Source organism: Gymnodraco acuticeps, unplaced genomic scaffold (assembly GCF_902827175.1).
Source record: "Gymnodraco acuticeps unplaced genomic scaffold, fGymAcu1.1, whole genome shotgun sequence".
Classification (NCBI taxonomy): domain Eukaryota; kingdom Metazoa; phylum Chordata; class Actinopteri; order Perciformes; family Bathydraconidae; genus Gymnodraco; species Gymnodraco acuticeps.
The window spans coordinates 162,757-178,132 of record NW_022989877.1 but is presented as its reverse complement, the minus strand read 5'-3'; the positions used below and the strand labels follow the sequence as shown (position 1 = coordinate 178,132).

The following is a 15,376-nucleotide window of genomic DNA, read 5'->3' as shown; positions in this document are numbered from 1 at the left end:
GTAGGTTGAGGTCCACTGTCATTTCCCAGGTAATTTGTCCCTGGTGAAGCACCGTAGCTCTGCAAAAGGAGCAAACACTTGAGGAGTGTTTTGTGCAGCCAATCGTCAGTACAAGCCCGCAAGACTACAACAAGGCTTGGAGTGGGAGGGAGGACTCGGGCGGCAAAACATGGCGAAATAACAAGTTTTACTGTTGGCTGCTTTTGGGAAATTGCACCGTCACTATCGTGTTGGACTTCGGCGACGGGTTCATAACATTTGGAGGCTGGAGGACGAGAGCAACGCGTAACTTTAGAGAGTCGAGGGCCCCAGTTTACAAGTATTACGGTGGCTGCTGGCGAGAAAAATAGTGCCTGCCTGTCTGCCTGTGTTTCTCCGGAAGGTTGGCAGTGCTAGGCGCGACTGTCAACACAGAAAATGGATGAAGGAGGAAAGTTTATACTGGAAAACACCATAGATTGTACTCGGTAGATTGATTGCACGCACCTGACTCGAGAGAATATTTAAGTCGTGTTAACAAGTTTGGCAACTGCAGTCGTATATACAACTAGGCCATTGTTTTTTTATTTTTCCCGCAGTTGTGTTAATATTCAGGGAGGACATCTCTTTAAGGCTTGACGGCCGGTTCTGGTGCGGACGGACCCGGACGCCATCACATGAGACGCTGCGTTTCTCCTTAAAAAAACAACCACTGCGCTGCTCTGGTTCATTTTCTACTTTAGCAACGAAACAAGGACTGTTTTCAATTGCACACCAGATCTGTGTGGTAGTTTCTTTTTCTCCGTGAATCGTTTTTGTATCTGCATGTTGTACAGCAGCAGAGACGTCTTGTCAAAATGAACGCAGCAAGGTGTTCAACAACAGTGGAGGTGCATTGCATTGAAACCCTGCCCGTTGGTAGTAGAACGGTACCGTTGGCCGGCTAACTGACGCTAACAGTTTCTTGAAATACCTTTTTTTTTTTTAAAGTCAAATGTGTTTTGACCAGACATTGAAACCGGCTTTTTCCAACAACACTGGTTAACATTGTAGCTCGAGTTGACGTGAGCTAGCCCGTTGGGTGCGTCTGTGACGGCTCTATCTGCGATGTGTTTGCTAATCTAAGTGCTACCGTGTTGTTCCGCAACAGTTTAACAGATTGCCCAGCCCGTTTGCTTAATTTAATCCATAGATAAGCTCTCTCAAGATCGCTTTAGCAGCCGCTTCACATTTCCACAAGTACGTCTTGTCAAATAAGTGGCTAACTTGGTAGCTAAGGTCCTAAGTTTCGCCAGCCATGTCTGAAAACGCCCCCACACGAAGCCTGGATGACATAGACCTCGCAGCTCTGAGGGTGAGTATTGTTATTATAAGACAAGTGTGCTGCACTTTATTCATGTACAATTATGGCTGACGTTATGTCATATGAACTGAAGTGTGTGCTTTCCTCTGACACAAGCACGACCATTCAACACCCACGTTACAAAGTTAAGGTGGATAAACATCCCCTGGCCCTGTGTTGCTACAGGCAGCTGTCATGTCTACGTGAATTGTCTAGCAACACATTTTTACACACTGCTATATTCATGTTTCTTTATGCTGTGTTTTCCTGTTTTCAAATTTGCCATTGAAATGATAAAATCTGAGATTGTAGGCATAATCACAATCTGTTTTTGTTGTGGTTTATTATTGTTTTGGAGGGTCTTGACTCTTTTCCCTAGGTGGGCCCAAGTTGAATGGCAAATCCTCCAACCATACTCTTGTTGATTTTGGTTTTGTATTGCTACTATATTTCTAATAAAACTAGTTCTGTATCAAAGTTGTTAGGGATAGACCAACACTACATCTTAGTGGTATTTTTAGTGATCCATCCTCCCCTCATAAATCACCCTGGCTGTTTGGACCCCCCTCATCTAACATCACAACCACTTTGCTAAAATATGGTCACCTAATGCCTTTTGTAAGAAAAATGCAACCTTAGTTTATTGTCAATTCTGCCATATGTATGGGACAAATAGACGATGGAAATTATATTCACGATAGCCCCTTTCGATGCATCTCCAATGTTAAGTCTCACGTGTGTATAATGTGTTGCATCAATAAATCCCCTTATGACAAACCCTTAGCATTATAAAGCTGTCGATTATGCATTCAGTCACAGCTTTTTAAAATATAGATAACAGCCCCCCTGTCTCCCCACTGAGGTATTAAAGAGATACATAGCTTTCACTTTTAGGATTAGATTTCAGTTTTAATCTATGTCTACGGTTAACATGACCAAAGGTTCACTGAGGTTTTTTGATTGATTTTAAAAATGAAAAAATCTGAGCATACAAGCTATTTGAAAATATAACCAAGAGGAGAAGTCATCTTATATGTCCCCATATGCCCATATCTGAAAACTCTGGTACTTTAGTGGAGCTTTCCCAGATCAGTGGTAGTTTATCCAAATCCTGGTTTGCTTGGTCTCTTGTTATCTCTTTCTCTGACTGTATTGTAGAGCTCACCTGATCATCCACAGCTTCCAACATCCTGGCAAATTGTTAAAACTGACCCATCTCTTTATTATACATCTGTAAAAAAACCGTTACAATCACATTATAATCAACAGAAGTGTTTTTTATGGGTATTTTGGCCCAAATTAGATGAATTTCTTTCTGAAAATCACACTAAAATGTGTGATCTGATTTGGTTAAGTACACTGGATGAATGTTTTAATATCCTGACTGGTTTTTAGGATGGTGAGCTGACCATTTGGTGTGTATTGTTATCGTTTACTTTTGAGTTTCAACAGTGTAAAGGACATCTCTTAACCCCCAGTGTATTGGCAGAAACTTCAACAACAAAATCTGCACGACTTTCTAACACTAGATAATAACTTTAACAGTTTTAAACATAATTGTGCTGAATGTGTCACAGATTATTTCCTGTTGCAGTGTTTGTGAATGACACTAGCTGACAGGAAGTAGTCATGGCCCCAAGCTGTTTCCTAGCAATGCAAATTGGATACAACTTGTGAATCTCTTTGGGTGAACTAATCCTTTAGAGATGCCCTGCGGAGTTTTCTTGCAAACAAACGAATGTTATTTTTATAATCAGTATTCATCACCAAAAGGCATTGTGTGAATCCTTGAGCTCCAACCAGTGTGTTCAATGTGTTTCCTTCATCTTAAAAAATCTGCCAAGACAATTACTATTCTAGCATTTCAAATATCGTGTAGTTTAGCTCGCGGACCTCTTTTTTGTTGGCGCATTGCAGCATATTTTGGGTGTTATTGCCACCTGTTGACTACGGGAATAGAGTGAGTCCACTGGCAGGACGGTGTTGTACGACACCCGGGCGAGGAGCATGAGATAAACAAAACTTTGACACACAGGAAAACGGCTACATAGGGCTACTAGAGGAAAACAACTTCACAGGGAAACTTTAAGCCGCTCAATTTGAGTTTTTCTATACATTTGCTGCAATGTAAAGAAGGACATTGCATAATGACCGTAAACAGACATAATTCAAATAAAAAAATGATCTAACGTCAATAGCACTCGATATAATCAAGCTACCTGCACGGTTATTTCATTTACAGCTGGCATAATGCGGTCATAGTCCAACAAAAATATCTGTTGAACTTCACCTGCTTTGTTGTTGATTTGAAATTCACTTCTTTGCTTATATTCAGTTTCAAACAGGAGCTTAGATATTGTGTAGTGAGGATATTGGATTGGGATTACCAAGGAGTACCAGCCCTCTGGAAATGAACCTCATGAGAGATTTTTGTCTTGTGATTTTTCTTTTTTTGGGCTCGTTAAAACAGTCCATGTGTTTGGCAAAAATAACATTACATACGAGTGAGGAAAAAGGACTGCTTCGATATGACAGAATACAAGCTCCTGGTTTGGCGCTTATGTAATTGCTAGTAAAAATACAACATGTCAGATATTAAATAGTTTCAAATATCAGCTACAACGTCACGCCTTTTGAAAATGTGGTCTTAAATTCACATTGTCATTATGTATGTTAAACAACAACAGTGAAAATCCAGTCGTTTTGATCTTACTTCATTGGATGTAATGTAAAGAGTTGACTTAATGGTAGCAAAATCTAACAATGGTAGTGTTGATGAAATGTAAACAATGTTCTTCCTTTCAGCAAACTGATGGATTGATTAGTTGGTTAACTATGAAAGAAAATATGAAGTATTTCTGATTACAAAGCCACTTAAAAACACTTACCTGATAATGTCTGGAATGATATTCAAGGAATGCGAGTGTTTGAGTTGTGATTTTGACTATTGTTGCAGCTGTGTAGCAACAGCTGGCAGGCTTTTATTTTTTTAAGACTTCCTGTCAGCTTAACTTGACACCCCTGCAGGAAATGTGTGGTCAACTTCCTCACGGACCATTATCAGTGTCTTCTAGAGGTAATACCCTGTTGAACTGAGGTTCAAAAATGGGGGGGGAAATCATTGCGTTACACCCTGAGGTTTTTCAAATACACCGAGCTTACACATGAATACGTCAGCATGATATATCCACCAGAACTACTGTACCAGAGCTGCCGTTTGTGTGGTTTCTGTTGGCTAACTGTAGGTTTCTCCTTTAACTGCTTCCTTGCCTTTTTTGCAATCACTACGCTCCATTTGTTTGACTGTGTGTGCTGGTGTTGCTACTCCTAGAACATAACTGTACCCTTCCCCTACAATCTTTTCATTCCTCTCATCCCACTCTCTGGCTGGACGTGGGTGAAGCTACCGCCTCAGCCTGGCCACCCACTCTATCATTACATTACCCTCTTCCATAGCATCACTCTCCCTCTTCCTCCTCCGTTACGTCACAGTCCCCCTTCTTTTGTGTCACAGAACATGGCCGCTATGTTTATGTCATCACATGAGCAATCTGCATCAAATCTCTGGTCATTTCTAGATTTTGCTGCCAAGCATAGATGCTATTTTTCCCCGTGAATGCGCCCCGTCTGAAAGGAATGTTTCCCCTCCTTGTTGGAAGGCAGAAACCCATCATTGGAAACAGATGAAAGCAGGACAGATCATGCTGTATGTTGTAAACCCAAAGCAGCAGTCTAACCACCCACACATCTTCTTAAAGCCATATTGGAATTGCATGAAAGTGGAACTGCTTGTCATTATTCCCTTGTCGATTGGAGGTGGGAGTTGCATAATTAAGCCAAAGCAACCTACTCATTATTAGTGTCAGTGAAGCAGCATGAAATGAAAAAAATCAGGAAAAGGCATAATAATAATAATAATTTTAATTATAACGCTTTATTGGTTTAGCACTCAAAACAAGATTCATGTCACACTTTAAAACCTTTTTCTTTCACATATGCAGCAGATGCACATGATGTAACGGTTTTTTTTAAGGTGTTAAAATAGGTAAGAGAATAAAACACACTTAGAAAAGTAAGAACGACATAAGACGGAATTAATAACTACAATTTAAACCTATAAGATACATAAATGTATGATAATAAAGATTTAAAGTCCAATTTTAAGGGATATGTCGCTAATTGAAAGCTAGTGTATGTTTGAAAATGTCGTCCGAATTTGCCTCATATTTTCTGGTAGGGTGTCGCAAAGTCTGGGAGTGTAGTGGACACGAGCTGCTTCTTCCGTTTTATTTTGGGGGACTTGATGAATCTGTAAAGGTGAAATATATATATTAGTGCTGGGGGGAAACGATTATTTTGAAAACGATTAATCGGGCGATTATTTGATCGATTAGTCGACTAATCTAACGATTATTTTTCTGTTGTTCAATTCATAAAAAACGTAATGTAAAAAAAATTTTTTTCACGATACTGTGTCTCAGGGGATCTTAATATTTAAGAACCTATTAATGTGTTATACCAGATTAACGGAAATAATCTCAGCTAATTGACGATACAAACCATGTTTACCAAAACAAAACACAAGTCTCATAAGAAGCATCTAAATGACCCCTGAGCGAAAAATGCTAACGGACATTGGCACAGAACTCAAGATAAAAGTACCCTTATTACTTATCGTAGCTGCACATACAATATATCCGATTAAAGCTGAGACTCCACAGATTATGTAGGTATATAGTATCATCACTGAGTGATCCGGACTCGCGACAGGAGAAGCAAATACAGTCATCACAACACGTACCTTCAGAGCTTCTAGGGAGATCGTCTCACCACCGTAGCTGTCAATCTGATCAAAAGACGTGTTCAATGGCATTAAAATGAGAAAAAACGCGGCTGAATCGGTTAATCCATAGGTTTTTAACGTCTATGTATAAAAAAATGATTGAATTTATAATCCATAATTCCATTTTATGTAAAAAATCGGAGAGCAAATGCTAGCTGCTAATGGTAGCCACCACAGCTAGCTGCTGCTTCTGCTAGGCTATGCAGCAGTCTCAGTGAGATATAAATATATAAATATCTTTGCGTTTTGGACTAACTTTAAAATATTCCCATGCTTTTGAAGACCTAGGGCGAGATGTTTTCGTTTGGGGGCATCGTGAGCAATCCTGTGAGGAGGAGGTGGTAGCCGTTTCAGTCTCCATTGTGTTTGAAGTGCGATTGCGAACTGCTTGTTGCTTTGGGTGACCCACGTGTGTGTAGCGACGCGTCGACGCGGAAATATGTCGTCGACGATATTTTGAAGTCGACGCGTCGCTACAGCACTAATATATATATATATATATGTTAAATCCACCTTTGTATCTTATCAAGTAGTAACCATTATTTAGTGCATCTGTTGTCTGTTTCCTCCATGTTGAGGCTTTGGGTGGGCAGTGAGTGGGTGGTACAAAACATTGGGTTCAGACTATTTGTACGTAAATATGGAGTTGTAATATTGGATGTAAATTGGCTTAAGTGTAAACAACATAAACCATTGGGGTTGTTGTTATGTATGGTTTGTATTCTACTGAGGCCTATGTGTGCATATTCACAATGCACACAGCTTCTGTTGTTCAGGACAAATCATTTTGAATTACACCCTTTGTGAATTTCCCAATATGTAAGCATTGTCTCCCCAACAGACCTTTTTCTTTAACTTTTGCCTTTGTGCCAGCACTAGTGAAGCCAGCTTGCAGCAGTAACTAGAACACCTGCAGTTAAGTAGGATCGTAGTATTTTTAAGTGTGACTCTTAACTGAGGAAACACGAGTGAAACAACTTGAAATGCGACCGGTGCTGAGGGTTAGGCATTGAAGTGAAGATGTGTAGGATTCAAACAAGAACAAAGGAAGCATCTCCCACTTCGAACAAAAACAAACACGCCGTGATTTGAGTGTATTTTCCTTTCTTGGTTAAGCTCCCAAGTTTGTTGTTTTTGAAATGTTTACGCCGCTAAAGAACATCAAGGCAGTAATATAAATGCTCTGATGTATTTGCTCTGTTTGAAATACATGTTGTTTGACTATATAAATATGCTCATGTCTCCCATAGGATCCAGCAGGGATCTTCGAGCTGGTCGAGGTCGTCGGCAATGGGACATATGGACAGGTGTACAAGGTGAGATATCACACCTGAACAATGCGTGACTCTATTCAACAAATTATCTTTTACTTATACGATGAGTTGCTTTAAGACTACTCCACTTTCTGTTCCATTTCTCCCAGATCACAGCAGATTAAACGTCCTGCTATGTCTATGCTATTCATAAGTTGTTAAAAGAAAGTGGCAGAAAGATAACAGACTTAATAAGAACACCAAAATGGTGTGACGAAGCAATTAGCCACACTTGGGGTAGGTAATTCACTTCAGAAACACTTTTTGTTATATTCAATGGAATGGTGTTAACACCCCGATAGCAATGAATACATTAAATGCTTTGACTATAAATTATAAAAAAACGTCATCTGTGGAAGCCTGTAACGCTGTAAAAAGCACCGGCTAAAATAACTGGATGGCCTGCCTGCCTGTCAGCCTTCCATCTGTGCACAAACTTATCTCGTGCCCTCATTGGTCATGTGCGCGTTCGTGTGTGTTGGAGGAGGGGCTCTGTAAGGAAGTCTGAAGGAAGGGGCAGATTTTTTCCGGCTGTGTACGTTTAAATTCTAGCGCACTCGAGCTGGTTTCTCCATTCTTACCTACCGTACCTTTAACTTTAAGTGTTTCAGGAACATGGAGTCCCACATTTTACTGACCACTGTCTTGCTGATCCAACTTGTCAGGGCCGTCATGTGAAGACGGGCCAGCTGGCTGCCATCAAGGTGATGGATGTCACCGAGGAGGAAGAGGAGGAGATCAAAGCAGAAATCAACATGCTGAAAAAATACAGCCACCACCGCAACATAGCCACGTACTACGGTGCCTTTGTCAAGAAGAGTCCACCGGGACACGATGACCAACTCTGGGTCTGTATACACTCCTAACTGATGATCTAAAAGCTGTGTGCCTCTTTCATGGTGCTCACTGAGTTTGAATTTGTTCTGCATGCAGCTGGTGATGGAGTTCTGTGGGGCGGGATCAGTGACCGACCTGGTGAAGAACACTAAGGGCAGCTCTCTGAAGGAGGACTGGATTTCTTACATCTGCAGAGAGATCCTACGGGTAAGAACCCACAGTGCAAACAAGACGAAACAAATGTGCAGCAGCTGTACTCAGTGCTGACCAATTCTGACTTCTTTTTCTGCACACAGGGCCTTTCTCACCTGCACGCCCATAAAGTGATCCACAGAGACATCAAGGGGCAGAACGTGCTGCTGACGGAGAACGCAGAGGTCAAACTTGGTGCGTTGAATTCTTTAACATGTAAAAATAAGCTAATGATGTCCTCCGTCTTCTCACACACTCTTCTCTCTGACTCCTTTGTCCAGTTGATTTTGGTGTGAGTGCTCAGTTGGACAGGACTGTTGGTCGTAGGAACACTTTCATCGGCACGCCTTACTGGATGGCTCCTGAGGTTATTGCCTGCGATGAGAACCCTGACTCCACCTATGACTACAGGGTATGAGCAGCACTGTGTGTGTGATGTCGTGAGAGCAGATGAAAGGTGGAGACTAACCTGATCCCCTGTGTGTTACAGAGTGATATCTGGTCCTTGGGGATCACAGCCATTGAGATGGCAGAGGGAGCTCCTCGTAAGTGTGCCCTTTTGTCATGTTTTTTTTAACCTGTCCTTGGTTGTAGGGCTGTATAGGTTTAACCCCCCGATATATTTGTGGACATCTCATACCATTGCAACCTTATTTGGTCGAATCATGCATTTCCGTGCACTCGGCAGCAGATTCTCTCTCATCGTCTCGAGGCCCATTCTCAACGTCCTCACGAATGACTCTGTCTTGCATATTTGGCCTGGCTGTCTGTGTCTTCAGATGGACAGCTGACTCACTGTAATCAAGGTAGTGTAGTCGTGAGCTGGCAGGCGGCCTGCGGAGGCTGATCGCACATCTCTCCGAGCTGCTCGGCGTGGAGATCTGTCTGCCTGGAGATTTGCTGTCAACCCTAAACAAAAAGAAAAACAGTCGCACCTAAACAAAGCAAACAAAAAGGAACGAGTCAAATAAAGTCCATGTTAAACAGTGACTTAACATCATTTCTAGTATTCTGCGATATTGACCAGTTTGTTGGTTAAATGCAACTATTCTAACCCTACCTAAATCAGATTTGAATTGCACGCTGTGTTTAGGTTTACTTGGTGTTGCATTTGGCACTAAAGCAGTAAAAGATAGACAGGATTAACAGATAAGAATCTGAAATGTACCAACAAGGAAGAACATTTAAAAAGCCTTCTTTGTACGGTCCAAATCAACAACAGAAAAGACAACTATTTTTATAAAACCTGTGAGGTAATAACTCTAATTGGGATGTTGGTTGTTAATGGAATAAAAGGTAAGGCCACACCTGTGTTGTGTGTTTTTATTCGCCCAGAAGAACACACGATTATGTTAATGATCAGGCCACTACAATAATGATTAACTTTTCCTGTTGTTACTTGTTCCTACATTTTGGAATTCCTTCCTGCTTTCCCTGTTTGCAAAGAGCACCCAACACACCTTCCATCTACAGTATGTTTTAGTTTACAGAGAAACCAGTTATCTCTTTTTCCCAGCAGTTAGAAAACACTGGCGTCATGGGGCTGCTGTTGTATGAGCTCTGCAGCGTCTAAAGCCAGCCTCTTGTTGACCAAAACTGAGCTCTACTAAATAAAACATTATACAAAGTCTCCGGTGAGGGTTGGCCTCCGCCAGGGCTGCGCTTTGTCACCAATCCTGTTTGTAATATACATGGATCGGATTTCGAGGCATAGTCGTGGGGGAGGGGGTCTGCAGTTCGGTGGACTAAGGATTGCACCACTGCTTTTTGCAGATGATGTGGTTCTAATGGCTTCATCGGTCTGCGACCTTCAGCACTCACTGGATCGGTTCGCAACCGAGTGTGAAGCGGCTGGGATGAGGATCAGCACCTCCAAATCTGAGGCCATGGTTCTCAGCAGGAAACCGATGGACTGTCCACTCCAAGTAGGGAATGAGTCCTTACCCCAAGTGAAGGAGTTCAAGTATCTCGGGGTCTTGTTCTCGAGTGAGGGAACAATGGAGCGTGAGATGGGCCGGAGAATCGGAGCAGCGGGAGCGGTACTGCAGTCGCTTTACCGCACCGTTGTGACGAAAAGGGAGCTGACCCAGAAGGCAAAGCTCTCTGTCTACCGAGCCATTTTCCTTCCTACCCTCACCTATGGTCATGAAGGATGGGTCATGACCGAAAGAACGAGATCGCGGATACAAGCGGCCGACATGGGTTTTCTCCGCAGGGTGGCTGGTGTCTCCCTTAGGGATAAGGTGAGAAGTTCGGTCATCCGGGAGGGACTCGGAGTTGAGCCGCTCCTCCTTCGCGTCGAAAGGAGCCAGTTGAGGTGGTTCGGGCACCTAGTTAGGATGCCACCTGGGCGCCTCCCTAGGGAGGTGTTCCAGGCACGTCCAGCTGGGAAGAGACCAAGGGGTAGACCTAGGACCAGGTGGAGGGATTATATCTCTTCGCTGGCCTGGGAGCGCCTTGGGATCCCCCAGTCAGAGCTGGTTGATGTCGCCAGGGAAAAGAAAGTTTGGGGCTCTCTGCTGGAACTGCTACCCCCGCGACCCGACCACGGATAAGCGGGAGAAGATGGATGGATGGATGGATGGACAAAGTCTCCCCAGATGGAAACTTAATGCCTCATTTGTTCATTTCAGTGAATAGAATACAACTTGTTAAACTTTTGAAATTAACCATATTTCCTTACTCATGGATTATAGATTTTTAATGAGGATGATAAGAATTCACAACAAGCTAATTTAACTTTTGAATGTGGAAAAAAACACATCAGACACAAATGATTTAGCTTCAAATTTAGAGTCTTGTTTTCTTATTTAAAACAGATTTGTACCACAGGCACAAACGGCATGTTAGATGTTCTCTGAAAGCTTTTTGTTTTGTGTTTCACGTCACTGAGGAAGATCACAGTGCTCCTTGTTACTGCTGCTGCATGTGACATAAGGCGAACAGGCCAAATGTCAAGCTGTTGTTGATGTACCGTTGCAAATCATGCAGTGTGTACTGACTCACTCCATCAGCTTCATTACAGAATGATTTGTATTATTTATGTATTATTCACCACCAGGGATAAAGTTGCTGTATTTCTTGTTTTTAGACTTTTTGTCCCGCTCTGTTTTGATTGGTAAACCGCTAAGAGATGTCCCGCCCCTTAGCACATTACATGTCACTTGTTAGACGCTTTTATCCAAAGCGACTTACATACTCAATACTGTGGACAATCCCCACAGGAGCAATTTGGGGTGAAGTGTCTCAGGGACACAACGACATGCTGACTGCAGTGGGGTTTGAACCTGTGACCCACTGATCTGAACATATACGCACAACCCACTGCGCCACACGCCCATCACCTACAATGTGTTGGAGCGCTAGCCAACAGAAGCTGTAGTGTTACGTAGTGATGTCACTATGTTACCGAAGTAAACAAAGGAGTCCAATGGAGGTGTTTCAGGCAGGGGGGGATATAAAAACTAGATGGAAACTCCCTCTGGACTTTGGTAACCTTTGCAGACAATTTACATGCACAAAAACCTATATAACACATTATAGAAAAAGAAAAAAATAGTATAATGGGTCCCCTTTAATCTCTGATCAAATTAGTTGCAACCGTGGTTCTTTGACAATAATAACCACATATAAAGAACCTCTCGAACAGATTTTAAGTAGTTATTTAATTACAGTCAACTTTCTATAAACATGCAATTATCATTGGTAGTAAAACTATTCCATAGAACATTGATTTTGATCACATGACCTACAGTTAGTTTTTGTCTTCCATGCTGAAATGGAGAAAGCTGTAGTCAGTTAATCTACAGAATACGTGCAGTAGGACTGATATTAGAGTGGTATAGGTTTGTGTCGCTGTTTCATGGAGATGCATCATTGTGCTCGTTACAGTAATATATTCATTTGCCTTACAGGGTTACCGTTGGATCATTGTTTAACAAATGAATTATTGAGCATCTTCTCACACACTTTTCAGCACTCTGTTCACTTGCTGTGTTAGCAGACACCGTCTATACCTCTTCCGTTTGTTCACACTTAAAAAAGCTGAAACGAAAAGCTCGTCCCGTCTCATTCGAAATGCATAAGACTGCCATATAAAAGCCTACTTACTGTGAAAGTGTAAAGCTAACCAGTCAGGTTTAGCTACCTACGCTGGGAACACAGTGACTCACAGTCCTTGCTCTTACAATGCAACAACAAGCCTCAGGCGCCAGGGAACATTGGATAACAGCAGCTGTAATCATGTTTGAGGATGATAATGTGTACTGGTGGCTAGTTTTATTTACAAACTACAAGGTGTTTAAGTATATGATATTCTGTCTAACACAATAATCCTTATTTATGATGGTTTCTGCAGCCTTGTGTGACATGCACCCGATGAGAGCCCTCTTCCTGATACCCAGGAATCCCCCTCCAAAACTCAAGTCCAAAAAATGGTGAGTTATCAAACCCTCCTGCTGTGCTATTTACATATCAATCATATGATGTCAGGCGTGTGGGAAAGCCTCAAAACTTGTTTCCAAAGGCAAATTAAATATCAATGCAGGTTATGGCAGGAGTACTACACAAGAACTGCAGCAACGAGACTAGTCTGTTTACTTTGAGAAAGCAGGTTTCTGCAGCGCCACAATAACCTTGTTAAATGTGTATAAACACACTTACAGGAACAACACTATAAGGGATAAATCCTGCTTGTAAATCCTGCTTCTAGAAGAGACAAAATTACAGGACAATATGTGTGCATTTGTACCGACATTGGGAAAACGCACTTTAGGAATCCGTCTCATTTCAAAGTGTGAGACTTTATGTCCCAGTATTGAAACAATATGACTGTGAGCAAGACGAGAAGCCCAAACTAATTTCCCATTTTCTTTTTCCTACCCTGTTTTTTTTAATGTTCCTATTACTCTTCCTGCTGCTCGTTAAAGGATCCACTTAGCAGAGTTGACGGTCCCAGAATGCAATGCTTCTTTCATAATGTTCTTTGGCTTCAATCTTTGAAAGCTGCTAGTCAATATCGTGTGACCCAGATGGACCATTATGCAAATACCAAAACATTATTACACAATTACAATGAACTCGTGATTACTGCCCATGAACGATATTGACCTCATTTGACTGGTAGTTTTCATTGGATGGTTATTGAAGTACGATGAATTGTTTCTTGTAATGATTATGTGAAGGTAAAGTAGCATTTCGTAGTGAGTAGTGGCTCAAACTGGTTATGTGCAATGAGACGGGGACAGTGCACAGTGTAGACATGTTTTCCTTTAAGACTGTGAGCATTAAATGAGAATCTTAATCGCTTTAGTTCACACTCGTGTAAGAAAAGGAGATGCTTAGAAATGCCCCCAGATATCTCTCTTTTTGATGAAATTAGCTTACTTTATTCATCCCAATTTCTTTGTCACTGCAGCATGTAAACAAGGCATAGCATATGAAATAAAAATGTAATATAAACAAACATAAACAGTAAATATATACCTATGAACATATAACAGTCAGTGCAAAATGTATATCTATAGAGTATCTTTAACGAGTACACAATATAAATATACAGATTTGTCAGTTTACACTCTGATAGGCCAACTAACAAAACGCAAACAAAGGATGCTATTTGGAGTAAGTGTGCAAAGTAATTGCATTATTACATTTAAATGTACAAGCACAAGGTACAGTGTGAAACTTTCGGAGTTACAGCTTCTCGATGCCCCCCCCCCCCCCCCACCCCCCCGACTCTCCCTCAATGGTTTCCCGTCCTCTAACCTCCCCATTCCTCCCAGGTCCAAGAAATTCCTTGACTTTATAGAGGGCTGTCTTGTGAAGACGTACAACAGCCGGCCGTCCACAGAGCAGCTCCTCAAACACTCCTTCATCCGGGACCAGCCCACCGAGAGGCAGGTCCGAATCCAGCTCAAAGACCATATCGACCGCACGCGCAAGAAGAGGGGGGAGAAAGGTAAGCAGATCAGATTTCAGAAGATTTCCCCAGGCACCGTAGATAATGGCAGCACTGCTCCTAACACTAGGGTGGGTCAAATGCAGAGAAACCGTTCTGTTACTAGTACCTGTACTACGTAATGACGATAAAGTTGAATCTTCAATTGAAATGAGTGTTACCCAGGGAACGTTATCAGGAACACTGTCTTTGTTTTTTCCCTGTTGCATAATCAGCCTGCTGTTCTTTGTATTCACTGTTGTGTGACTTTAATGTTTGAATAGTTTGTGGAGAGGCTGACATCCTCAGAGTACTTGTTGAGATGTATTGAACTCCGAACAATGTAGTGTGGTTAGGGTTAGGGTCACACATGAAGATTGTTAGATGCTTAATAGAGAGTGATCTCCTGAAGTATTTTGTATGTTTGCTGCAACAGTGTTTTCTCATGTGATATTTTACCTCCTTTTATGCTTATTCTCCTTGTAGAAGAAACAGAGTATGAGTACAGCGGTAGTGATGAAGATGAGGAAAATCGAGGAGGAGAAGACCGAGAGTCAAGGTAATTGAAATTTATATTTTCTGTCCATGTCGAATGAATCCTTCACTTGTGTGACTGATTTCCCGCCCCCCTCCCAAAAAATGTTTACTTATCTCCTCAATTGTGATCCAGCAGTTCAATCCTCAATGTGCCGGGCGAGTCCACGTTGAGGCGGGACTTCCAGCGCCTGCAGGTGGAGAACAAGGAGCGCTCGGAGGCTCACAAGAGGCAGCAGGCCCAGCTGGCCGCTCAGCGCCGGGACCCCGAGGAACACAAGAGGCAACTGCTGCACGACCGGCAGAAACGCATCGAGGAGCAGAAGGAGCAGCGGCGCCGACTTGAAGAGGTAACCATCAACGGGAACTATTCTAGCTTTTGGCAGGAACGTTTCCTG

At 42.1% G+C, this 15,376-nt stretch overlaps 1 protein-coding gene across 7 annotated transcripts in view; it reads left to right on the top strand.

Moving 5' to 3' along the window:
* Window positions 1–26: 26 nt before the first annotated feature.
* mink1 (misshapen-like kinase 1) overlaps window positions 27–15,376 on the top strand; it is a 46,857-nt gene continuing 31,507 nt past the window's right edge. For 2 of the 7 annotated variants that reach the window (XM_034198109.1, XM_034198089.1), the window contains exons 1-11: window positions 29–1,333; window positions 7,415–7,480; window positions 8,143–8,325; window positions 8,411–8,521; window positions 8,611–8,701; window positions 8,788–8,918; window positions 8,997–9,051; window positions 12,864–12,942; window positions 14,290–14,465; window positions 14,931–15,003; window positions 15,115–15,328. In XM_034198109.1, coding sequence (XP_034054000.1) covers window positions 1,277–1,333; window positions 7,415–7,480; window positions 8,143–8,325; window positions 8,411–8,521; window positions 8,611–8,701; window positions 8,788–8,918; window positions 8,997–9,051; window positions 12,864–12,942; window positions 14,290–14,465; window positions 14,931–15,003; window positions 15,115–15,328 — 1,236 coding nt within the window. In that variant the 5' untranslated portion in view covers window positions 29–1,276. Of the gene's footprint in view, window positions 1,334–7,414; window positions 7,481–8,142; window positions 8,326–8,410; window positions 8,522–8,610; window positions 8,702–8,787; window positions 8,919–8,996; window positions 9,052–12,863; window positions 12,943–14,289; window positions 14,466–14,930; window positions 15,004–15,114; window positions 15,329–15,376 lie in introns of all 7 variants that reach the window. The other 5 variants (XM_034198095.1, XM_034198072.1, XM_034198102.1 and 2 more) reach the window with 5 other exon arrangements.